The sequence below is a fragment of the Microtus pennsylvanicus genome, chromosome 10 (genome assembly GCF_037038515.1).
Source record: "Microtus pennsylvanicus isolate mMicPen1 chromosome 10, mMicPen1.hap1, whole genome shotgun sequence".
Classification (NCBI taxonomy): Eukaryota; Metazoa; Chordata; class Mammalia; order Rodentia; family Cricetidae; genus Microtus; species Microtus pennsylvanicus.
Genome location: NC_134588.1, coordinates 85,845,515 through 85,872,704, shown reverse-complemented (window position 1 = coordinate 85,872,704; position 27,190 = coordinate 85,845,515). Strand labels below are relative to the sequence as shown.

The window sequence follows — 27,190 nt, the reverse complement described above, 5'->3', positions numbered from 1 at the left end:
ACTTTCCTAAGACATTTTCACTTCTTTACTGGCCTGCTTTCCACTCTTTAGGACCCACTCAAATCCCTCTCCAGATTTTCTCTCTCATTTATGTGGAACTGCTGAAAACACTCTTTGTATATATCTGGCTTAAACATAATGATGCAATTATGCAATATTATCTGACTACTTTCAGCTATTAGCACCAGGCTTCATACCTACACAGGTCTCAAAATAAATACAAGTTGACTGCCCTCAAATGAATAGGCTGAATGTCACTGTTTGCTAACTGACGGTGCCTTCAAATGGCAGTACCTTCCTCTTGCTTATCCATTCCTTGGACAATGATCTAGAAAATTATCTTTGAGGCTTTGATCATATATATATATATATATATATATATATATATATATATATATGCAGGTTATAAGCACACATGAGCCATATGCTTATCCTTTCAGATTCTACATTCAATGGGTTTTGTGTATTACAGAATTAATAACATCATCATGATTTTTAGAAAATGTCATTTATGCCCAAACCAAACCCTGTGCCTGTTATTACAGTCAGCACTCCACCTCACTCTTCCCTGGCTAATCGCTCACTTAAATTTTGTCTTTATATCTTCCATATAAGTTGTATGATACAATAGTTGGCTTTTCCGACTTCATCCACTTTGTCCATGTTGTAGCATTGGATCCACATATCCTACTAACATACCATACTTGATTGTCCATAAAACATAAACTGGTCATGTGCATCATTTCCACTTTCTTGTCACTAACACAATGTTGCTGTGGACATTCCTGCACCATTTACACAGAGTTGTCATGTAAACGGAAGTTTCTGTCCTTTAATCCTAGCACTAGAGGGGAATATAAGACAGGGGAGAAGACCTAGAGGCTCAGGGCTCACTCTGCAGTCACCCAGCCTTGGTAGAGGTAAGATTTCTCTAGTGGCTTGGCTGCTTTGCTTTTCTAATCTTCAAGTTGAACCCCAATGTCTGTCTCTGGGTTTTTATTATTCGTGCTCCAGGGTCACATATTCAAAAGTAGAAAATAGTGCATCTTATGAGAACACATCTTATCTCTGTGTTTACATTCTGGGAAAGTACTGAACTTTTCTCCAACTACTTTATAAATGTTCTGACAAGTGTATGAAGGCTCTAGTTCCTCTATATCCTCACTGATACTTGTTCTTTGCAGCCGTCTTAGCAGGTATAAAAGTGATGTGGGGTTCCCCCTCTGTATGCTGTGAATACCATTGGTTAATAAAAGACTGCTTTGGACCTATAGCAGGGCAGAACATAGATAGGCAGGGAAAACTAAACTGAATACTGGCAGAAAGGAGGCAGAGAGAAGCCATGTAGCCCTTCTGGAGCCAGACAGAACTTTAGCTGATAAGCCACATCCATGTGGCAATACACATATTAATAGAAATGGATAAATTAGTATGTAAGAGTTAGCCAATAAGAAGCTAGAGTTAATGGGTCAGAAGTGATTTAATTAATACACTTTCTGTGTGATTATTTCTGGTCCGAGCAGCCGGAACCAACAAACAGCCTTCCTCCAACATAAAGGAGGGTTAGCTGTGGCTTTGATGTGTATTTCTTCAAGTGATGGTTTTGAACCATCTTTCAGTGTTCGCATTGGGTATTTGTATGCATTCTTTAGTGAAACAGTCAAGACAGTGGTCTACTTATATCCTTGGCCTGTGTCAAGACCACAGTAGAAGCTGTCTCTATGTGACAAGGTAAAGGCTAAGAGAAAGAATAATGAAGAATTCCAAACTAAGTAGACATGCATCAGAAATTAGAATATGGGTGGCAGGACAGCTGGAAAGGTAGAGGTGCAGAAAGGTGGTGTAATTCAAAGGACTAGTTCCTCACAGCCCTACTACGATCTACTCCTCCTTGTAGAAGCAGGAGCCTCTACCTAAAAAAAAAAGCTGTTGTCAGGAAGGCCTTTAGTTTGTTTCCCAGCCACCCGGTAGCTCAGACCCAAAATAATCCACAGAAACTATATTATTTAAAACATGCTTGACCCATTAACTCTAGCTTCTCATTGGATAACTCTTATATTTTAATTTAACCCATCTCCATTAATCTGTGTATCACCATGAGGTCATGGCCTACAAGCAAGGTTTCAGCGCATCTGTCTCTGGTAGCAGCTCATGGCTTCTCTCTGACTCCACCCTTCTTTTTCCCAGCATTCAGTTTTGTTTTCCCTGTCTACCTAAGTTCTGCCCTGCTATAGGTCCAAAGCAATTTCTTTATTCATTAATGGTAATCATAGCATACAGAGGGGAATCCCACATCAGAAAGTCAGGCAACCGAGGTCAAAAGAGAATGGCTGTTCTAGTCACAAGACAAAGTCATGATTCTCAAGAGAAGTGAATCTCCTAGAGTTGCTAGTGAGGCAGGGCACACATGGATGGTGGGTTGGAAGTTTATTTTTTGTCATACACAATCTCTTAGATGGTGACAGTCAGTGACCATATTGAGCAGGAACCTACTGGTTAAGATTGAACTAATGTGGGCATGGTAACAACCACTAGAATACATGAAGTCCTACAACTTCTAGCAGATGGCAGCTAAAGCTTCAGGCCCATGTCGAAGACACAGAGTGACCCAGGGTAAGGCTCACAGGCTCAAGGAGGCCCTCGCTGACCTAGGACACATACCTGACCACCAGAGAAAGGACAGGAACACAGCCTCTAGCCTTAAATATCAACCCCACAAAGGAAAATGGCATTAAAATCCTGGTAAGACTTAGTCCTCTCCTGAATATTGTAAACACTTATATTTAAAGAAAGAGGAAACATAAAATTATTGAATTTAAGACATGCATATAATATATAAAATAAGGAAAATTCAACCAACAAACTAACTCCAGATGAATAAATCCTAGGCAGAATAAAAAAACTGTATGATAATCTAGATAACAGGTCTTCCCTGAGCTACTCGCCCCACAGCAATGACGTCACACACTACAGAGTCATAGTAACAAAACCAGAGTTGCAATGACACAAAACTGGAGACCATGGCCGAGAAGAGGGGAGCCACATATAAACTTCTCTGTACAGTGTCTTCAACAAACAGTGGTGGGAAAATGGGTAGACACCCACATGTAGAAAAATAAAACTGGATCATTGTATTCACCCTGTACAAAGATCAACTTAAAATGCACCAATGACCTTAACATAAAACCTGAAATTCAGAATGTGTAATTTATAGTTTTAAAAAGAGATAAAAAAGTTTTGAAAATGCCACAATACTTACTATTGTTTTATATAAAAAGAGAGATAATATCATTTCCAATCAAGAGAAAGCACTGTTATAAAGATTTGATTCTATACAAATATGACTCTATTCTCATCCTTGATAATGAGAACACAATGAATAGACATTATTCAATTTCTTGAGCTGTTAAGTATCTAGCCTCATAAAATTTCTAACCACCTCCATAACCATTTAGTCTTGCCATGGCAACAATAATCTTGTCTTCTCTCCTGTGAGACCTACTATGTGCGCACATCTACATTTTAAAGACAAGTTTTCTAGTTCCTTTAATTTTATGGTGCCTGGCTCAAGCTGGTCAAACTCCCAATCCTCTTCCCTCTGTCTCCTGGGAGTCTGGATACCATGCATATACCCATATCCAGCTTGGTCCTTTAGTCTTTAAATGAAGCAACGTCTGCACCTGTGAAGCCCACTGTTTAGTACCCGAGTAGCATGTGGGGCCACACAAACACAGGTTCACAGTCAAGCCCCGCCGATAGGCAAGCTGCCCTGGAAGTGAAGGTCTTAAAGCTACCTGAGTCTTAGAGCCAAGGATCTGTACTGAAGCCCTGTGACCCGCCTGCTGACTGGGTTTAAATACCCTGGAGTCTGTAGCTGATCTGTTCTGATCTGGATGTCACGGAAGCCAAAGTGAGTGAGGCTAAAAGAATTTCTGGGGACAAGGCCCTAATTTACTCCGAGTATGAAAACAAGGAAAACAGGGCATTCAGAAGTCCCTGGCAGCAGCATTGCTATTCAGTATGCTAATTGCTATGGTGGGAGGTTTTTTTTTTTTTTTTCCCAGCAGGCACTGGGGGAAGGCTCTTCTGGGGACTTCAACATCCAAAACTGAAACCCCCCTGGTCCTGCACTGGCTGCCGCTCAATAAAAACAACATTCTCTTTCATAGCTTAATCATTATTATTTCCTTAACTAATAAAACTTAAAGAAAGAATGTTTTCAAAGATGCTAAAGGGCAGAGGCCCATTTATCTCAAGTCAGACTTGGTAGGAGTCAATTCTTCTTTTCCTTAGGCTTCTATTCTTTTTTAAATTATTGTATTATTTCAACTATGAAAAGTTATGCAATGGGAAGTAGGTAAATTTGGTCTCACATATTTGTTGTGTGTGCAGTTTTAGCTGCATTAACAAGCTAACCTACAAGCTCAAGTTATAAACATATTTTCTGAATTTTTACTCTTTCTTTAATTAAATGCTTTCATTTATTTTTATCATGTTTTTCACTTCCCTCAAGTCCTTTTAGTCTCTCCACCCAACTTTACATTCTCTTTCTCTTTTCAAAATCAAACAAACCAAAAAACACCCCACAAAGTCACCAAACCAAACAAACAAAAGACCAGTAAGACAAAAAGTGCCGAGACAAACAGTGAAATTCCCTACTCTGGGGCATGGGGCTTGCCTTGTAGTATGGTTAATACCCAGTGACACTCCTGCTGTCCCACATTGGCAAGTATCAGTTGAAAAGAGCGTCAGCTTAGGGCGATCCACTTCCCTCTTTTTATGCTGGGCTTCTGTCTGACTTCGGTGTGAGCAAGCACCTGCATGTTGCTCCAGACTGCATTCATGTACGCATGTCTAGAAGTTACTGCAGCCTTGGAGTTGTCCATGCCTCTACCTCTAACAATCTTTTACCCCCTCTTTTGTGTAGCTCCCTGAGCCCTGAGGAGAGGGGTGTTTGCTAGGCCTAACATCTCCAGGCTAGCTTTTAGAACCACTTTCTAGTTGTTATCTTATTTTCAAAAGATCTTTTCTTATCATAAACATACAAATTATTTCTAATACCATCATGAGGGAGAGGCAATGCCAAAACTTCATACCCAGTTACCAAGGACCAACACCAAGGTAAAATGTCGGCTTGATCTAATGTGATGAGGCCTGCCTGGCGTGGCAGCTGAGAAATCACGCAGTTAGCCGACAGCCTGCAGGGTCCACATGTCAAGAAGACTGCAGGCGCAGGCAGGACGGCTCCAGCTTGCAGCGGGCCGATTTGTTTTCAGGCAAAGGTAAGGTTAAAAGTTAAGAGACTCGAGGTGGATGACAACCTTGTTGCATGAGTATACATTTTGCCTACCTTCAGCCCAAATCCCCAGTGCTGCTTTCCCCCATCAGTGCAGTCACCTCATTTCAACCACTGGAGTGACTGTTTCACTAACCACTCGAGTAATACCTTTGACTGTGGGTCCCACCTGAATGGTGGGACCCCCCTCCTTTGCCTCAACCATTTCCTTTATCTCTCCGGTCTGAACTGACATGCTGCTCCACCAGAGAAGCTTCCAAGGGGAGTTTCCCCTAACCACCGATGGGAGCTTCCTATAACCCTTGTGGAAGCGTCCTAAACCCCTGCAGTTGCTCTCCATATGGAACAGATACTCCAAACTTTCCTGATCAGAGCACTTGGCACACTCCATAGCAATTAGCAGCTTAGACTGCCAACTTCATCGTTACAGCATAAGCTTCACAAGGCAAGGGTCATGGCACCATGCCCAGACACCATGCCCTTCCATAGAAACTACTCAGTAGCCAGCTACTTGTGGAATATGCAGAAGAATAATGAAAAGATCGTCCAAGAGGGATGGATTGTCAAAACTCATCACAGGAAGCAAAGGGGAAGCTGCGTACTTCCACACAAACTAGAGTTTATTCTGTAGCTTGGAGAGTAGTTAGGAGAAGACAGGATATCAGAATAGCCTTAGACACTCAAGGGTTGTGACAGAAATTCTTCAGTGGCAAAATGGAAAAGACCCAAAGGACAAAAGTAAAAAACTATAAATGTATAGTATAATTGAAGGTAAATGCTTTAAAAGGGTTGAGTTGGTTTGCTGACTGGGAGATGCATCTTTCTGACTACTGAAAAATAGACTAAAAACTTATGAAGTAGAAAATTTGATATTTATATATAATCCATATTATATATATGAAAACATACATGTATATATATTCACTTGATCCTAGAACTCAAAGAGAATATGACATCATTGAATATTTTGCCAAGGTCACCTAGTAAGAAGAACAAGCATAGGGCCATGATTGAAATGCAGGGCATCCATCCCTATTCCCCAAACTCCAGTTTCTTTATCATTTCAGGAGCCAGGCTGGTGCTAAATGATCCCTTCCTGAGAGACTACTGAGAATTAAAGAATGCCATTAGAGGAAATAAAAGCTGGATGCCATGACACCCTGTTCTGTAACACCTAATTACTGCTACTCAGGATGGCCGGGTTCAATCCAAGTGGGACCCAGAACTTCCTAGACAGGCTAGATATGAACAACACAGATTCCTATCACCTGAAATTCCATGTTTTGAGATAGAAGCAGTTTTATATTGTGGAATATTATTCGAAAATGTGTTACATTATTTTATGCTGTGGAACATTTGTTTTAATGATGCAAAGATGTGTTGGATTCTTTTATGTCACATTTGTTTAGCTCTGTGAAGCTGTGTTACTTTGCCGGCCTAAAACACCTGATGGGCCTAATAAAGAGCTGAGCAGCCAATGGCAAGGCAGGAGAGAAATAGGTGGGGCTGACAGAAAGAAGGTATAAATAGAAGAAGAGAAAAGAGGGAGGAGCAAAGAAAGGAGGAGGAGAGAAGGACACCAGGGATCAGCCACCCAGCCAGTAATGGAGGAGATGAAATAAAGGTACACAGAACAGAGAAAGGTAAAAACCGAAAGGCAAAAAGGAGATGGGATAATATAAGATTAAAAAAAAAAGCTGGCTAGAAATATGCCAAGTTAAAGCTGGGCATTCATAAGTAGGAATAAGTGTCTGGAGCTGAGTGGCAGGCCCCACAAGAGCAAAGAGTTAAAAAAGAAAAAGAAAAAAAAAACTATAGTTTTTTTTTTTTAATTTTCTTTTAATTTCTTCTTTGGGTATTTTATTCTTTCACATCCTGCATCTTGATCCCATTCATCTCCCCATCCCTTTATATCTACCCTCTGCCCTTGCAAACCTTCCTCCAGAATGAAATAAAATTAAAGAGAAATAAAAGAAAAATTTCATCATGGAAGTTGTAGCGTGACACAGTGAGTCACACAATAACCCCTTTTATCCATGTATCTTTATTTGTAAGTGTTCATTGCCAAGAGCCACTGGTCTGGTTCAGGTCTCTGGTTTCTGCTACACCAATACTGGGCCCTCACTGGGACTCTTCCTGAATACCCTGCTGTTGCCCTGTGTCTTGGAGATCCTACAACTTTGAATCTGCAGCACCTGCTGTGAGTTCCAGCATCTCAAAGATGGGATGGATGTTGGAGTGAGCCAACCCTAGTTCTGGCTAGGTCTCTCCCCGGACCCCGTCCTCACCCTCAGGGGCTCTCCAGCATTGCCTGACTAGTTTACCCCTTGCAGCAGTAAGCAACTGGTTTTCCTGCTTTATGCCCTCAGGGTTGGCTCTTCCACACCTACACCAGCAGGGCCAGCTTGTTTGTGTTGCCCAGGCCAGGTACAGGGGCCACTCTCCCCAGTGCTCCAGTTGGTGAGGGGAAGGGCCAGCTCTCCCACCTGCCACAGGCAGTGAGGGTTGGAAGCACCACCATACGGCAGGCAAGGGAGGATGGGACCAGATCTCCCAAGCTCACACTGTCCAGGCAGTTCACATGCACTTCTGTCAATAGTCTTGGCTCTCCTGCACTGCCCAGGTGAGGTACAGGGCCCACTTTCCTGAGTGCAGCAGCTAGGAATGAGGAGGGTCACTCCCTCATCCACCCACCTACCACAGGTAGCGGAAACGAGGGCATCTTTCCCTCATCCTTACCACTACAGGGCAGGTGTGGGGGGCGTGGCCATCTATCTCACTCCCACACCCTCAGGGCCAGCTCACCCACAGCACATCCACCAACAGGGTCAGCTCTACTGTGCAGCCTAGGCAAGAAGCAGGGCCCACTTTCCTGAGTGCAGCAGCTAGGAATGAGGAGGGTCAGCTTTTGGCTACCACAAGTGGTGAAGAGTGAGGGGTGGGGGCCACTTCCCCCTCCTCTCCCATGCTGCTGCATGACAGACCATAGGGTGGCAGTTATTTCAAGCTCACGCCTTGGGGGCCAGCTCACCAACAGGGTTACCTCTGCTGTGCTGCCAAGGCAAGGTGTAGGGCCTGCTCTCCTGTGTGCTGCAGCTGGTGGGCAGGAGCAGCTCTTCTGCTCTTAAGGCCCAAGGGCCAGGTCTCCCAACTGCCATAGGCATCAAGGAGCAGAATGGGGGCATTCTTCTTGGGATACCATCTTTCTTCAACTTCTTTTTTATATTTCTACTTATCTATTTACACATGTATGGGTATTTTGCCTGCAAGTATGTCTGTATACCACATGGGTGCCTGGTGTCCTCAGAGGCCAGAAGATATCAGATCCCATGGAGCTAGAGTTAGAGATACTTATGAGCTACTATGTGGGTGCTGGGAATCAGACCTGGGTCTTCTGGGAGAGTAGCCACTGCTCTAACCCCCCGAGGCATCTCTCCAGCTCCTTCTCTTTAACTTCTACTGCAGCACTGAGTACAATGATTCCAAGTTCTTGACCCATCTGTAATACTTTAGGGAGCCATTCTCCTCTACAGAAATCGAATTTGAAAGCTGACCCCCCTCTGCCCTCCGCCCTGCCACCAAGTCTGGATCAGCTAAAATAAACCACATGATTACCTACCTATGGGTTATATGGATATGAAAACCACTCCATGACCTCTCAAGTCATCGAACTGTTACCAAGGTTGGACCTACAATAATCAAGACTAGTGTATACTCCCAACAAGCAAAAATGACATCCCTCTGCATCAACATCTAGTGTAGTAGGAGGTTCCTAGTCTTTGCTCCACAACTGATGAACAGCTTCCTAGTTAACGTGATGTCACTGGGTCCTAGTCACTGCTCCACAACTGATGAATGACTTCTTAGTTAATGTGATGTCTCTGTGATCATTGATAAGAAACAAAGCAAGACGCTGAGTAGGTACATTCAGATCTTGCTTGATTCAAAAGCTTAATATCAGTATTGTATGGGTACAATCTTGATCTCATTCTCTACATTAATGATCATTCTCTTTATTAATCCTTGAGTGTAAAGAATGGTACCAACCACATATTTAGTGTACACATGTTGTAACAAGACTGCTTGATGGTTTCGGCCGCTGGGCAGCTCAGACTCAAAATAACCACACAGAAATTGTATTACTTGCAATACTGTTTGGCCAATAGCTCTAGGTTCTTATTAGCTAACTCTCATATCTTAATTTAACCCATTTCCAGTAATCTGTGTATTGTCATGTGGCTGTGGCTTACTGGGCAATGTTCCTTCCATCTGGCTCTGGCAGGGCTACATGGCTTCTCCCTAAACTCTGCCTTCCTTCTCCCAGCATTCAGTTTAGTTTTCCTCACCTAGCTCTATTCTTTTGCCCTATCACAGGCCAAGACAATTTCTTTATTAACCAAAGGTATTCACAACATACAGAGGGGAATATCACATCATACAAACTTTTCAAAATTCTGTTATTAACACTTAGTCAAGGAGCAAAAATAAAACAAAATAAAATATAAATCAAGTATCAATAAAAGGCCTTCCCTTCCACAGGCATGCACAGAACCATCACTGGGTATAGGAAGAGGTTGCTATATGTCAATCCCGAGAACACTGTTTAAGTATAAGCCCAGGGAGAACAGAGTCACAGGCTAAGGAATGAATCCTGTGGTATAAATCTTCAGCTCTTCCACAGGAGATATCAAATGCTCCTTTTTGTTACTCTGGAACATCCTAAAACGGTAGATGATTTGTACATCTGGTCACATAATAATTCTAACATTATGAAGAAAGGCCTTCGTTAGAATTTTTCTCCACATGAAAGCGTTTGTAATTTGTTGTACAAATGTTTATCTGAAAAAATAACATTTATACTCAAGTATTTATGACTAAGATGATATAATGTCTGGTATTTACTTCAAAATAATCTAGCCATGGGATAGGGGTTGGCAATAAAACTATTGCTAAAGTCAGACAGAGGCCATATAGGAGTTCATTTTGATTTTAGGTGTAACTGACATTAGAGAAAAGATTTAGCGGCAATTCATTCAAGCCCATTGGGCCACCAATTAGGAAGGAGATGTTTCACACAGAAACACTCACCTCCATCCCACAGAGGTGTCTTCTCCCTCTGGCAGAAGACAAGTTCCATCTTATCAATACCAGGCCAATAGCTCTGCCTTACTCAGGGGGTTGGGCACACAGAAGGGCAGGGTGAGACTTAATGTTTGACTTAGCAGGAACTCTCTTTGAGTTCTACACATTTGAGAGATTCAACTTTCCAAACAGTCAGTTGATTTCACCATAACAAAAGGCCTTCTCAGCGAATGTGAGCCTGTAAGGGGGAGCTTAGGACTGTGAGGAAATGGTTGCTGCAGAAACACAGCATGTAGGTAACGGGGAGGGTGACAAGAGTCTCCTGTTGGGATCAGCCATGACCTCACCAGGCTCTTGGGATAATGGAACCAGAGAGTCCCTTATGCCACTAGGCCTTTGCAAAGGCAAGCACTCTTATCTTGAAACACATCCACTGCCCTCGATTAGCTCTGTCTCCCCACCTGCTTTTCTTTAACACATCACACAAAGGTGGGTCTGCATGATATTCTTACAACCCTACAGACGTCTCCTCTGGTGCAAGTTTATCCATGAGGTAATTTGTATTATTCTTCGACTAGACATCAAACTGTTGACCAGATATTCAATAAATATTTGTTTAGTCTCTAAAGAAATAACTGACTGCCCTGTGTGAATACCTGCATGGATAAGCCAGTGGCTTCACAATGACAGAGCCACTGAGGAAAGCTTAGCCTGTGCTGCAGTGCAGTGGCCTACATTGCAGTACTGACACCAAATGCTTTCCTGGGAAACAAGCATGCCCTCAGCTTCACTGGAAGAACACCATACCTCTAAAATGTTCTCTTTCATTCCACCTCAAGAACTTCTCCCTTTCAGACAAACAATTCCCGTAGGGCGACAGAACAAAGGAGGATTTGCCCTGAACACTGCAGAGCAGGTGCCTCCTTCACTACTGATGACAGAAGATGACACTCGGAACCTCAGATGAAGACTTTTCCCAGGCAGGGGCTGCAGCACTCATTCATGCAGAAGGATAATTTGAAACTATTCATCTTAGGAAACAATAATTTTTTGTTTTAAAGTTCTGACTTGAGCACTAAGTAATCTGTTTATCTTCTCCAAATTATTTAATATGAGAAATATAAACCTTGTTTTGTTTTGTTTTGTTTTTTGAGACAGTGTTTTTCTGGGTAGCCTAGCTGTTTTGAAACTTGCTTTGTAGACCAGGCTAGCCTCAAACTCATAGAGATTCACCTGTCTCTGCCTCTGCTGGGATTAATGTGCCACTACTAGCCAGCTCAAAATATAACTCTTTCAAAATCATTCTAACAGATTTCACATACTTGACCATGATAGCACAGCTTTCTGCACTGTGTCCCTCTGGATCCCAGAGGAAACAGAACTCACCATGTCTCCAGTGAGCAGACATCAGTGAAGAAGTAGATAGTGACAGTAAAATTGAAGACAGAGATGCTGGAGCATTGAGAAACTAGCAACAGTAGGCAGCCATTGCCATGGGCAGGCTGAAGCACAAAGGAAGCTGTGTGTCAACCGCCAACCCCCCACATCTAGAAGCACGGATGCATGCTGGTGAAAGGACCTGCAGTCAGAGAGAGAAACCCTGCTGCCAGGGATGTGCCTCGAAGCAAGGGACAAGCAAAGCTTTCTCTTCTCACCCTCCCCAGGCCAGTGCTTCTTGGTATGCCTAGATCCCAGTAGCAAGGGAGTCAAGTACAACTCCACACAGGGCTGGCTTCTAGAAGAAAAACAGGTAGAAACACCTGGAGAGCAAGCACCACCATTGGTGACTTTCAGACACAGCATCAGCTCATGGGGGCCTTCCACAAGTGTCTAAGGGAACTTTTTTTTTTCTTTTCCAAGAAAACTTCTCAGAGGCATAACCAAGAAAACAGTTCCAAACTCAAGGCTTGGAGAATGGGACACAGAATGCAGTTTGAAAACTGAACAGAAAGAAAGCAATTTAACTGTTATCACTCTGTGCTGGCATCGCTGTGCACACTCTCCAAGTTGCTCGAGCACGTGAAGCATGTGACCTAAGAACAGTGGGCCGGATCCTCCTCCAGGTTGGAATTAAGATTGCAAGAATATTGCTTTAGCCTGAAGATCACGCCAAATGCTTCAGTTCAATTTATATAATCTGCTGGTTCCCGAACTCTGTCATAAACAAGAGACTTGGGCTGGACTTGATTGAAGGCTTGGCTTTCTCTTGATTCCGGGGAACTAAACGGCGAATACATTTTGCAGACACAAAAGTGTCAGGTTCAGCTCTTCTCTGCTCCTAGCAATCCTCCCATCCAGTCCTTCTCTTTCCACATGTTTGGTCTGCTGCCTGCCCGACCCAACAGTCAAAACCTGAGTCTCACAAGACAAGTATTATGTTGGAGAAATTTAGAAAATCTGTTGAACTGTGGGGGACCCAGAAAAGCACTTGGAAAGAGAAGAAAAGACGAGGGAAAAGGTAGAGGGAAATAAAGCAAAGAATATGAAGAAGAGGGGGATGAGGAGGAGGAGACTGAGTGGAAAAGAAGAGCAGGAGACTTGCTGAATCAGCCGCATACCCAGGAGAGTCAGGGTACATCATGCTATCACATCATCCTCTTCAGCGTGCTGTTGAATGCTTAGCGGGGACCAAGAGCTTTTAAAGCCTCCTCCTCCAGCTGTTCTCCTCTACAAACATCTTCACAGGGCTGAAGCCTACTGTGATACCTCTTTCTAGTAAGGACATAGACGCTGATGCCCACTCTCTCGCTACACACTTAGGGCTGCGGCTTTCCCAGTATCTGGTCAGGGGCATCCATGTGGGCAGCAGTCTCTCCTTTTGGTACCCTCAGATCATCCACTGACTGCATTCTAGCCTCAGTGTTCTCAGTTTTCTTCTCTTCTAAGCAAACATGGCTAAAAAGATTCCTTAGGAAAGGACCAAAAGGATACCTCAGAGATATCAAGTGAAAGAGAGGAAGAAACGTGGGTGAGGAGGATGCTGTAGCAATCGTAGAGTTGGCCTAAGTCTTGAGAATTGTCCAGTTCCTTACCTTACCCCACAGTTGGAGAAATGGAAGGCCAAAGACAGGCACAGATTAAAGAACAATAGAATCATAGAATCCTGAAGCTAGAAAAGACTGTGCAATCTATACAATAGCAGGCATTAATAGGCAGGTCTTCTAGACCCCATCCAGGCTGCAGACAACATAGGGAGTTCAGTCTCTGAAGGCTTGGCTGGGTAACATGGTGAGCTATTCTACAATACTAAGATGGCAAGCCAGAATCAGGAGGTCAAATTCATCTACCCAAGCTTCCACACCACCACACCACCACACCGTCTGGGCCTGATCATGATCCTGGGTAGAACAAATGCCCTGTGGCATTTATATCCGCTGTATATCAAACTGAATCAGAGATCAGACCCTGGAAAGTTTTCCCTTTCCCTACTTTATGAAATACCAGTCTTTAGGCCAAGAGGCTGCTCATGGGTCTCTCGGGCTCAGTATCATGAGTGTCTTGAGTTGGGGACTATCCCAAGCCTTGCTGAACAAATTCCTCTTCTCTACCTTCAAGTAGATGGTCTATGCCAGCAAAAGCTTCCTTTCACCTGACAGCCAAGACTGTCTCCAGACCTTGTCAAACATTCCAGAGAGGTAAAATCAAACCAGATGAAAAGCAACGGTGTCAGAGAATCACAGAATCTCAATGAGATCATCTGAGTGCAAAGCCCAGCTCACAGCTGGGGAGATGCGGCAGAGTGCTGGGGCTGGCCCTGGTATCCAAGTCCATGGCAGCCGTGCTTCTGGTCCCTCTGCTTCTGTGTGATGCCCCTGTCCTGTGTTTACCTTGTGGGGTTATAGCTGGCAGCATCTCCTATAAGTTTTCAACTAAACCACTCAGAATCCTGCCAATACGATGCTGCTCTTAACTGGAAGAAAAGGCCACATGTCCCCCTTTGCTCTGCCTTTTTAGGAGAGGCTGGAAGACCCCCATAAGTCTCCTTCTTTTTAAAGGGTGACCTTTCCTAAGCCCCACAGACTGTTGTAAGGATAGAGATAACATGAGGTACGGTGCTTGGAATTACTTAAATTCCACATTTCCCAAACATGTGGATTATTTAACTGCTGATTGTGATTATTTAAGCTGAAAGCCTACACTCCTCTAACTCAGAAAATGTTTGTATTTCCATTAAAAACCACCAGGCCAATGGCCCTTTTGATTGACACTTTTCACTATTAAAACTATATATCTACTTCGTGTTTCAAGCCAAAAGACAGGGTGCCCCTTATTTTGTTTTAAGATAAGGAGCTGACTTTCAAGGTTCCCTTCATTTGCTCCCTTCCCATCCCCCTCATTCCCATCACCCCACCGTGTTGCCCTGCTATCCTGTCATATCTCCCCACCGCTCCCCATTTAATGGACACTGGTCCCTGCATCCATAGGCTAGAGAGCTGTGCATACAGTAGCTAACATCCTACGCATAGTACTGAGTATGCTTGTACTTGAGTTCCGATCCCAAATCCTCCATGTTTGTAACAGTAGGCCAGAAACCATCACACTGACTACCTGGCAGGGGACAGCAGTGATTCATGTGACATGTCAATAACATCACATACATATATCTTGCTAGGTTTAACTTCACAGCCTGAAGCACAGAACAGTATTTCTGCCTGGATTCGTTTGAGTCTCTGAAGGCATTTTAATCAAATAGCACATGCCTCTTTGTGGGAATTAAGGAAGATCTTGATTCTCTATGGCATAAAATTTAATCCATTTCAAAGTTTTCCTCTATATTGATTATTGATCATCATTTCTGCTTTGTTCATTTATTTCATATCTAAAGAGTGTTATGGGGGAACTCTTTAGATAAATGCATTCTGAATTGCATTTATCACAGGAAAAAGAAAGATTCTGGCAATTCTGGATTGATCCATTGTTCCAGGTCATTTTATGAATATGTGGATTGTGCTTGAAGGAGACTTTGAAATCACACTGTGTCCCTCAACAGACAACACACACACACACACACACACACACACACACACACACACACACACACACAGACACACACGGACAGATAGAAACAGTATGGGTTAGGAATAATCTATTTGAAGTGAACGTGCAATGTGGTATGGCAGCTTACCAGCTGGTCTATTTTTTTCCTATTCTGTAAAGAATTCCAAGTCCTCCCAGTACTGCTTTCCTGTACTTGTTGATTTGCCTTCCACGGTGTTAGCTGTTCATAGATCTAGCCACATAAAGGCTGCATCTTCCTGCTTGTGTAGGTAACATGTGTGACCGTGTGACTTAAAATTGGCTAGTGAGCCACTCCTTCCCACACCAGAGCATGTACAGTATTGGGTCTATGAATAGAACCTTTGTCAGGAGTGTTTTCTATACCTTAAAATAGCACCTAGAAGAGTGCCCAGCGCTCAGAGCGGCCCTTATACAAAGCAGATGCTCAGCAACCCTTTCTCGAATGAGCTGTTAACTGACTCAGATGTCGGTGGCAGATATGCGTAACTTCGAGGCCAGGGAGGTTCCTTTCATTTCCCACCCTTCTGCTGGCTGGAACATGGCTTGGACACTTGGAAATGAGGCCAGGATTTCAGCACCATAAGGTGGTGGCCAAATGCTTCGAGTGGCAAAGCTTCAAGACAGAAGTTGCTACTTGTACGAGTTTTCTGTTCCTTGTGTTGGAAGCTAACTAGAACATTCCACTCTTGTAAGGTTATTTTCTTTACAGTTAAATTTTATTTCTCCACTATAAGTTTTATATGCAGCAAATGTTTTGTCTTCTGCTATGGGCATTAAGCTACCAATTTCAGAATTAAGAGTGGGAAGCAGAACTTGTGAATGACAACTAACTGTACTAATGCCATTGCCTGTAGCACAAATCAAAATCCACGCTGAACAAGCCATCCTCCATAACACCTATTCCCTCCTTCCGTGCTTACCATCTTTAATCTCCATGTGTAACTATGTAGCTACAACAGCTTCCCAAAAATCCCATCTAACACAAATGCCTTTCAAACCTGGGCAGACATTCTAGGACATTCTAGACATGTGGCCATAATACTAATATATTTTAAGCTGGACTTTGCGGTTTTATCAATAATGTATTTTTAGAGAAAAAGCTACATTGCAATTTAAAAGAAAATTCTTTATTGAATAAAATTAAAATTTGAAAATATGATGACCGCATCCTAAGTGTCACGAATGAATTAATGACAAAATAATGCACACTTACAAGCTTGAGATTACTTCTCATGAATGAGGATCCCATTCAATCCCCGAGACGCCTCTGGGAAATAGTAGAGCCCCCTTACAACCAAGTTTATCAATTTGAAGTAATGGCTGCCTTCAGAACTCCTCTCCCAGACTCCATTTATCCTGTGCAAATTGCCAGGCACTTAGAATTCCTCCCTGAAGAAATGTGATTTGTCTTTTCTCATGATGGCATGAGGTAAAGAAGAAATTGATTTTATCATATTCTGTAGGTTGCCTCTGCTTTGAAGGGCACTTACCTAATGAGTGGCTCTCTCGGAAAGGATCCCAGATCAAAGGGGCCAACAAGATGATGTCGTAGCTTGAGAGGGTGCCGTAGGCCACGGGAATGCACTAAAACAACTCACTGTATACAAAGGCTTGAAAACTATCTGGAGGAGATGTCTGAAATCTAACCAAACCCAGGAAATGAGGATGGACTCCACAAAAATCATCAGATGAGTTAAAACGCTGAGGTTTACATAAAACTTTTACACAGGTATGGGAAATCGCCAGCAAGAATCTAAAAGACATACCTCAAATTATGGGACTGGCAAGTAGTTATTAAAGCACTTGAAGTGACTTAGCATTTTATAATAAATGAAAAGTATCAGCTGCCTGTCTGCCTGGGAAATTACTACGACAGGCCAGCCTGTCTGAGAAAATGCACAAGCAGGTCAGGGTCTCACGGTCCTCATTCCTTTTAGCTACAGATATCAAATTCACCTGCCAGAAATTAAATGACCGAGCTTGGTTACTGGAATGTAAGGTAATTGCGCGGTGCTTAAAGCCAAACTTAGAAAGTTCTTAATAGTCTTTTAATAAAAGTCTTTCTTAAGTAGGAGCAAATGTAACAAGAATTAAACATCATAAAATGTCTTAGCAAAAGCTTTTGGATATTTATAAAGTAGAGCAATAGTCTCACACAGAAGGAAAGGTAAACACTGTCTTCTTAGACGGAAATACACAGCTATCAGAACGATGGCCAGCAGTTTGGGTACACACCAATAAGAGTCAAACTAAGAGAGTGTTGGGGAAAGAACACGATTTCTTCATGTAAATTCAGGGGATCTCCCTCCTAATGAACTTGTCTTCACTTCCTGCACTGGTGAGGAAAGTGGGAAGGCATGTAACATTGTTTCTTCTCTCTCTGTATCCCGACCTGAAACGCCCTTCCATTTGGAAATGGCTTTCTAAGTGATGTGTCAAACCTCTCTAAAGGTTACATAATAAAACACTTTATTCATTCATTTCTGTCACTCCTTTTACTAAAAGTGTAAGCTTGACAAGGTAAGGGGGATTTTTCTATTTCTACTAGGTTAGCACCTACCTTGCTCTAGAGGATCAGTGAGAAACTATGATTTTTTTTTTAAAACTTTGGTTCCACAAATGCTTATTGGTTCCCCATATGAAGTTTTCAAAGGAAACCCAAGTGCAAAGTTACAGCATGTGGTTAACTTCCAGCCAGAAGAACCAGGCACTTTCTCCTTCTAATCCTGATCTAGATCTAAATCAAAAGAACACTCTCTGCCCGCTGAAGAACAATGGCAGGAGAAAACACAAGTCAGTGTGACACGGGTCTCAAGATGACATCACACCACACACACGCTCCACTTAAAAATGAAATACCTGGGAACTGAAGAGATGACTCGGCCCTTAAGAGGGCTTCCTTCGTACTCTTCCAGAGTTCATTTATCAACACTCAGGTCAGCAGGCTCACAACTCAGGGGATCCACACACATCACACATACATACACACTTCAACAAAACCTGAAACAGCCAAAAGTAAGTGGCTACTAAAGTAGGACCAGAGACTCTTGAGGTAATAGAACAAGCAAACTGTTCTCAGTGACTGTATTATAAAGCCACGGATGATAGATGTTTCGTGTTGCTTCTCTGTGTATCCTCTCTCTCTCCCTCTCTCTCTCTCAAATGAGCAATATTATATTCAAATATCATATAGCAAATACATAAAAGGTTATCTCTTCTATGGCTGATGTTGCTCGGGTCAATTTTGGGTAAGGAAAACTTAACAATAACAACGAAAACAAGACAAGTGGGCAGAGTGCGTGGGAAAACATTCCAACTCATTGTGAGGACACATGAGCTCCTGCACTGCCACAGAACATGGCCTGCTACCTTATGAAGTCATGGTCTCTAACAAGAATGATGCTTCCCACGGCCTGGGGAATCCTTCATCGGCAATTACACATACAGGAGTCTCCTTAGACCAGTTGGGAGCATGCATCCAGCTGGCTTCCACTTCTAAAACTTCATACCACTTGATTTTTGCGATGAATTTAACAGACACACCTCTCAGTCTTAAAAGCCCACGTTAGATTTCAAAGTACTTTCACACATGCTATTTTACATGAATCTCAGTCCAGTACTTCATTTCTACCCTGACCTTAACACACTTCTATAAAGCGGGCCGGGCAGGCATTACTCCCTCCATGTTAATGAAGAGAAAACTTTGACAATCATGTCACGAGAAAATAATGCCTTTGTCTTGACTCGGGGCCCCACCCATCTTCCCTCTGGTATGGCATGGTGATTCTCTTCCTACCAGGGGTTAGCAGATCTGCTTAAAGATGAGTTCCAGCTGAATGAATATCCAAGCTTTACTACAGCTTGATTAGTAAGCACCGGACATAGTAGTGCACATCTGATTGTTTCAGCAGCTTACACAGGGCTCAGTCAGTACCACGTAGCGATGTATCGGTTAGTTCAGATGCTTGTTCCATACCTGTCTCCTTAGTCCCAAGTGAGGCATCCAGAAGCTGGTCTGCTGGGTGAGTTAAATAATGAACTGGGTTCACATTGGGTTTAATGAAGCAGGACTTTGTTTCTTTGGCCAACAGAATTAACAGAAGAATTCTGTATTTATTCTGCAGTGGCAGCAGATTAAACACTTCAGAAATAGTGTGGCAGTTCTCCAAAGAGGCCTTAGCTAGGTGCTATCTGAAATCATGAAATTAAGTAGGAAAACATACACATGGAAATGGCTTGTATGTTTTAGAAAAATAAATCCAATTTTAGATAAATGGTACTCCTCAAAAAGCACCTTAGACATATGACATTGTGTCCACTGGTCGACAAGGCTTTATAGACACATATCATTTTCTGGGTGTCAAGCTCTCTGCTCACACTGTAGAGGAGGAATCTCGGGGTGGGGGAAGCCAACAAGGTTAAGGGTAGTTCCCTTCCACAGTCACCTGGTGGAAGTACTAGGATTGTACCCAAGATCTGATCATTCCTAATCCAGAATAGTCCATTATTGCTCCTTTTCTCAAAATTATGCAAGTACACACTCTTTTTATAAACAAGAATGAAGGGGCTCTTATAACAGCATGTTGTATAATATGGGGAGCCATGGAGAACAATGAGGCCGCCTGCACACGCAACAGCACACAAAGGGGACAGAAGTGGGGTGTGTTTGACACACGTGTGTAGCTTCACCATCTCATCTACTCGTTTGTCCAACAGTCAGTGAGCACCTGCCACATGCCCAGCTCTGGGAATGGCAGCAGGATTTCTGCAGCAACTCAGGCAGACAGACGTTCCAGACCTGGTACCATGCGCACAAAGCTCCACGGGAGAAGGAGGGAGCAGAAAGGGAGGCTGAAATGGCAGGCTTTGCGCTAATCCTGGCCAGGTGGCTGTAAGCAAATTATTTGAATCTCTCGGAGTCTCAGTTCCTTGGCTTCTAAATGGTGTATAATAATATCTGTTTTTATTATATCATCTTTTATTAGACAAAATACTATTTTATATGAGTTTATATGTGAAAAAAACTTACTTGTTCTTTGGTCTTGGAGAAACTGAGGTACTTGAAGAGACATAAAAGTTTTCTTCTCATTATTAAACCCTTCAAAAATATTTCATTCCATATTTTCCATGATCTAAGCTTTCTCGGTTTAATGTTAACCATGTGTAAGACTTGCTGGGTCACCATGAGGTCACTCTTCCATACCTAGCCACCAATTTCAAAGTCTGTGTTACTGGCTTAAGATGCCACAATTGTGGGAGGAAGTAGGATTTAAATTATATCTTATGATTGTTTCATTTAACCATTTATAGAAGTGTAATTTCTTGACTAGTTCTTTAGGAACAAATACATTGCAACTATTATTCAAATCATTTAATAATTCTCCTTCCAATCGTCCTCCATGGTGATCTTTCATTGGGAAAGCGAAACAGGAGCTGGATATATATAGGTGGGTGAGTTATGGGGCCACAGGAAAAACTGCTTCCCAGCAACCAGCCCCACTGTATTCACAGGAGCAATGAAAGCAATACAGTCTCCTGCTACTTACCTGTCCCTCCACCTGAACCACGGTGTGCCTGTTGGAAGAGTCCAACCTGTCTTTTATCAATCTGCTAAATTGGAGTCCTGTGTCCTTGGCACTGAAAGTCAGTGCTAGCCAGGCACTAAACAGGAGTGAGGAGTCCTAGTTCCTCAGGGACGTTCCCGCTGACTGCAGGCAGCACTCAGACTACTGCTGGGCTGAACAAGGCCTCAGTCTCTCTGCCACCTCAAACCTTGGTGACAAACAGATCTGTGAATGCCAGTGCCATCCATAAAACACAGACATACATATTCAGAAGCTGGCTATACATGTTTAAAGTAATGGATATTGAAAAAGTGTGCACAATGAGACACCAAAGCTGTAATTGAAAAAACAAGCAACACCTCAAAAGTTACTAATTTTCTCTGAGCTCCTTCTCCACATGTCCAGCCCTCCCTCTTTCCCTACCCTCAAAGGGAGGCAACAAAGACCAGAGGAGCAAAGATGGTGACTCACTTCATCTCCAGGATCTCCTCTAGCTGTTTCCTCCTCTCTAGGCGGAGGTTGGCCAGGTGTGCTTCCTTTTCGGCCAGAGACTGCTGGGTCGAGGCAAGGCGCGCTTTGGTGGCATCCAGCTCCTGTCTTGTCTTCTCCAATGCGTTCATCAGCTCCTCTATCTGAAAAGCACAGGGAGGTGCATATGTAAGCTCTCCTTGGGTCATACTCAAGGGATATCTCGTGACCCTGTGCTCTGACAAAAAACACAGAGAGACAATGGCCATCTACAACTCCACACAAATGGGGCTCATTTGGCGTCTGTCACTGATGGAAAACGATGCTTTCAAACTCAGGAAGTCTCCCCAACTCCTCAAGATCTATTTAATTGGACTGGCCAATGATCTTTATAGAAACTGTTTAACGTATCTATCAGAAGGGGGTTGCTTGACCCAAATTCCAACCTATGGTTAATCTCAGGTACTTCTTCCAGCTAGAGGAATGTAAGACTCAAACACACTTTGGCTGGAACTATACACTTTTGTATGGAAGCCCCACAGTGCTTTGACAGAAAGTTAATCAAGTGTTTCAGATTCATTCATGTTTTAACCTATCAAAACTTTGTTTGGTTAGAAGTAATTGACGTCCACAGAGCCTCAGGAGCCTTGCTCACCTCGCTTCCCTGACATACAATCAGGAAGCAGGCTTTGGCCAAAGGTAAACAGAATTCCAGCCACAAAAGGTTCAATTTGGTTTGCCCCTGAAGCTTGAGAGGGTTCTAAACTTGAACTAAATGACATGTAACTTTTATAGGGTGCTAATACACTGTAGAAATAAGCCAGACTATCAAATATCTAGGATTTTCAGCCAGGTCTCCCAAAAATTGGACCAAGGATCTATGAGACAAGGTCTTACCCTCCTCCAAACCATCGGGGGCTTTTAAAGCCAACACACAACAAGGAGGGCAGGTGTTTATGGTCATGTTCCAGATACTTCCATGAAGCAAGCTGGTAAAACGTCATTCCCTGTGCAGGCGCAGGCTGCATCCACCCTGCTGATTCAAAAATCATGGTCTAGGAAGTTTCTAGATTCCAGAGTTGATGTGTGGATTTCTAAGACTCTCCTTCCAGCTGAACTTGGCAGCAATGGAATCATCCATCACTAAAGTCAACAGAAAATCCTTCACAATGTGTCAATGACATGTAAGGTCCCAATTCATAAAGACTTGCTACATAATTCCTGCAGTTTTACATGGACTTCATTCAGAATAAGCACTGAAGTTCATGTCCAAGGTAAATTACATGCTTTTAAGGTTCAGAAGACCTTCCATTTTGCCCTGATAGAAAGAGGAGGCTTCATGAGCTTGTAAATCAAAGCTAAACTAAAAAAATTTAAAAGCACAGAATATAAAAGATAACTTACAAAACTCACAGAATCATATATGTTTAACTGTAACTAGTATTACTCTACAGATGCATCAAAGTTAAAAATCAATTAAGTTTTTTATTTTCTCATAAAGACCATTAAGTAACTAGAAGCCCTTCTGAAAAGTAGCATATCGAAAGGAGTCTAATTCCTTTATAGACTTATTATTACATAGCAGTATTTCAAAAAGATGCCACAGGCAAAAAGGATGGCTCAGTGGTTAAGAACATGAACTAACTGCTCTTGGCGAGGACCCCAGTTCAGTTTCTAGCACCCCACTTCAGGCAGTTCACAACTGCTTAAAACTCCAGCCCCAGGAGATGCAACCCTACATGGCCTCTGTCCGACCTGTACTCATGTGTATATACGTGGATGCACACAAACACACACGCATGTTTAATTAAAAATAGAGATATAACAGATGTCATTCTAAAGACCAACTCGGGGAATGTGCCTGACTCTCCACATGGGACAACCTATGTCCTCTAGACCCCATCTTCTGTCACAAATGTTCTTTACTTCAAATACACTATTTATTCCAGGAATTATTATTTTCCCTTATTAGTTGGAGCTGAGCTGTCTGAATCCGTAGATGCAGAAATATCAAACTCAGCTAGGTTTATAAGCTGTTAGCTCTCCTGCCACCATCCGGCTTGTGGTAGATGGCAGCTAGCTTCACAATATTCCAACCAAACAACTTTTAACCAGTTCTGGTTGGCAGTATCAGTTTGTTATATCAGCAATTCTACACGAAGAGCCTGGACACCTGAGAGGTGTTGGCATGGTGGAGATACCATCTCTTCCCAAATCCGGCAGTCCTAGGATCAGGTGAGACTGGTGTTCCCAACATGTTGCCAGAAGGGTTTCCAAATGCTTCTTCAGGTTCTGCCAACCCTACCCCAGTTTGTGAGTTCCTAGACAGAAAGAGCTGCCTGCTGTGGCACTGGCCCCTAAGCCACAGTTCCCGCAGCCACCTGCAAACAATCACTCTCTCAGGGCACGTTTCCAAGCACCGCCATGGTTATACTCGGTTTAACGTTTTAGAGCTCGTGAACACGGAGGAGCAAGAGGTATTTCCCCTGGGGCAGGGGTCATTAGGCCAGGTTTCAGTATTCTAGTTCTCCACAAAATCTGAAAGTTACAGATATGAAAACTTAAGTTTTCTTTTCTTTTATAATTAATAATGTTATATTTAGTTAAGATACCCCCCAAATCCCATCTCCTAGAAATAAATATCATAACAGTTTGTTGTAATATTCTACCTGTACTTATACACACACATCAGAGATTTTTTATATACAAATATGTACATATGGAAATAAAATTTTATAAATGATTAATGCATCATGTGTACTTTCTTTTGTTATTAAATATTTTAGAATATTAAATACTTTAGAAATATTTTTCACAAATTAACAGTGCTGTAGCCTCTCTCCATTTTCCTAAATATTATAATTTCCTTAGTGTTAGGATCTGAGGTTTATGCCCTACCCCAGAACTCATGCTAAAATCCTGAATCTCAAGGACATGGCATTAGGTTTTGGGGGAAGGATTAGGTCATGAGGGAAGAATCCTAATTCATGATTAACCTTTGGTAAAACAAGAGCCAGGGAACTAGCTTCTTCTTCTGCCATGTAAGAGCATGGATAGAATTCAGCACAACGGCACATGGAAGTCAATCCTCTCCTGAACTAGACCATTCTGGTGCTATGGTCTGGAGTACCCCAGCCTCCAAAATAGTGAAAAACAAGTTTCTGTTGGTTATAAGTCACCCATTCTAAGTGACTTATGAGCTGATTTTTGTATTTCTTTTGCAAATTTCTCATCATCCTTAGCCTCAGCTCTCTGCCCCAGGAATCCGAGCATAGAGTTTTCCATCTCTGGCACAGACACTGAGGGGTGGACTGAGATTCCCGTCTCTCAGTGCTCATCAGAAGTCTCTTCGACCCTTAGCTCCGCCTGCCCACTCGGCTTCTCTCATCCATATTTACCATCTGTGGTCACTTCCATATGGATGTTCTCACAGCACTTTAAATCAGCTCTTTGTCTGTACAACACCTGTCTGAACTGAATCAGTACAGTACCTCTTCCAAGTGCCAGCTTGCCTCTCCCTAGCAACCGACCATATGGGCCCAGCACTTAACCATTTCCCAATCGTGTGTGTAAAACCTCAAAATCACAAGGGCCTCTTCCTCTCCTTTCTCTAACACCCCACTTGTAACCAAGTCCAACAGTTCTATTTTTGGAAACGCATTTTCGAGCCATCAGTCCACCCTAGTATTACCTTACTTTTAATCCCACTAACTTAGGTCCCCTCCCCTTTCACATGTATGACAGGGCTTACAGTAATGATACATACATGCATACATTGTATGTCTGCATGTACATGCATGTATGTACATATGTATGTATGTACATGTGTGTATGTATGTATATGCCTCTGCTCTGGGCCTCTGTCTAGCCTTGCCCTCAGTGAGGACCTGGTTTCATTGTCAGCTTCCCTTGCAATAGAACCTATTTCTCAAGTCTGATCAACTTTCTAAAACATAATTAGAAAGAGGTAGCTGATGTGGGATTCCACTCTGTATGCTGTAAATACCGTTGGTTAATAAAGAAGCTGTTTTGTACCTATTGCAGTACAGAATAGGGCAAGGTGGGAATACTAAGCAGATAGAAGAGGAGAAAGAAGGTGGAGTGAGAGAAACCATGTAGCTGCCACAGGAGACAGACGCTGGATGCCGGATGGAAACTTACTGGTAGGCCATAACCATGTGGCGATACACAGATTAGTAGAAATGGGTTAATTTAAGATATAAGAGCTAGCTAGAAATATGCATAAGCTAATAGGCCAAGCAGTGTTTTAATTAATACAGTTTCTGTGTGCTTATTTCGGGTCTGGGTGGCCGGGAACGAACGAGTAGCTTCCACCTACAGGTAGTGAAGAACAGACAAAAGTAAAGACCAGGAAAAAGATGTTAGGGAATAAAAAGGAAGACATCTTTCAAGCTAGGACTAGAGGGAGGTTTTGTTTGCTTTAAAGAAAGAATAAGAGATTTAAGAGGAAATGGGGTTGGGGAAGGAAAGCAGTTGCTAGTGTTTATGCTGCAGATTTCCAAGTGTTTTCTACAGGTCTGAGTCAAGGTGGGGCTTCCCTTCCCACTGTCACTTTCAGCGGTTTGGACTGTGTGTCTTGGAACTGGCCTCCATCAGTCTGGGATTCAAAGAGGCTCCACAAGAATTATAACCTTCTGATTGCCGAGGAACTACACATTATCAACATCTGTCAAAAACGTCACTGGCCTACATCCCATATCTAGAAGGATATGGTTAGCCATAGCAGTGTGCTTCAGACTACGTGTACCAGATATCAAGGGCTCCCCTAGGTGCTGATAATTTAGCAGAATGGGAGGAGTGGATCAGCATTGGTCTCGTTCCATCATCCCCAACACAAAGGGAGTTAGAGTCTACATTTGTTTGTCTTATTCATAGTATTTCACTTAAAATTTGACTTGAAATGTAAAAAAAAAATGAGGTTTTAAAACACTAAGAATAGCTAAAAGTATAAATTGAGTTAAATTAGTCTATATTAGTAATTCCTGCCTCAACATGTACTAGTTATCAAACCTTGGGAAAGCAACTGCATTTCTTCACTGAGAGTGGTGGTAATTCCTTAGCAAGTCAGGACAATCTGACATGAAGTGATGTTCGTGAAGTTTTCAGTGCAAGGACAGGCAAGTGGGGCTTCTGGTACATTCTTCACACAACAGGCAGCTTGGCAAGGTGCTTAGTAGACACGACTCAAAAGTGAGATGCTGTCACTTACAACTGGATAGCTCTGGATTACAAAATTTCTGGGCCTCAAGGTCCTCACCAATGAAATGGGACTTATAAAAGCTCGGCTCAAAAAGCACTGTGAGAATTAGTTACGTCAGTTTTCTCCTTGCTGTTACCAGTACCCCTGAAGAAGCAACTTAAGGGAGGAAGCATTTATTTTAGTTCAATTTTGAGGATATAGCAGCAGATAAAACTTGTGGCTGCGCCAACAGGAGTGTGAGGCTTGTTCACACTCAAGTGTCCGGAGGCAGGGGGAGGTGGAGGTGTAGCTCACTTTCTCCTTTTCAATTCTGCCCATGGCTTCAGCCTATGAGATGGCACCTACCACACTCAGTGAAGGATGATTCTAAATCAAATCCAGTTGACAACAAAGATAGCTAGAACTTACATTGTAAAAGTGATGACTTTTATTAACTAGCACCTAGGGAATGTTTGACCCGTCTTATGTTTGCTTGTTACTGAATTCAATGATTTCATTCTTGCTGCCACCTACCTTCAAGCACACAGGCACATGAACATG

At 42.7% G+C, this 27,190-nt stretch overlaps 1 protein-coding gene across 19 annotated transcripts in view; it reads right to left on the bottom strand.

The window, feature by feature from the left end:
- The window catches only part of Erc2 (ELKS/RAB6-interacting/CAST family member 2), an 885,961-nt gene that overhangs the window by 322,827 nt on the left and 535,944 nt on the right, over positions 1-27,190 (bottom strand). For all 19 annotated transcript variants that reach the window (XR_012912096.1, XR_012912099.1, XR_012912100.1 and 16 more), the window contains one exon: positions 21,433-21,593. Coding sequence is in view for 13 of the 19 variants with exons in the window: in XM_075988882.1 (XP_075844997.1) it covers positions 21,433-21,593 (161 nt within the window). In the remaining 6 variants the exon portion in view is untranslated. The remainder of the gene's footprint in view (positions 1-21,432; positions 21,594-27,190) is intronic.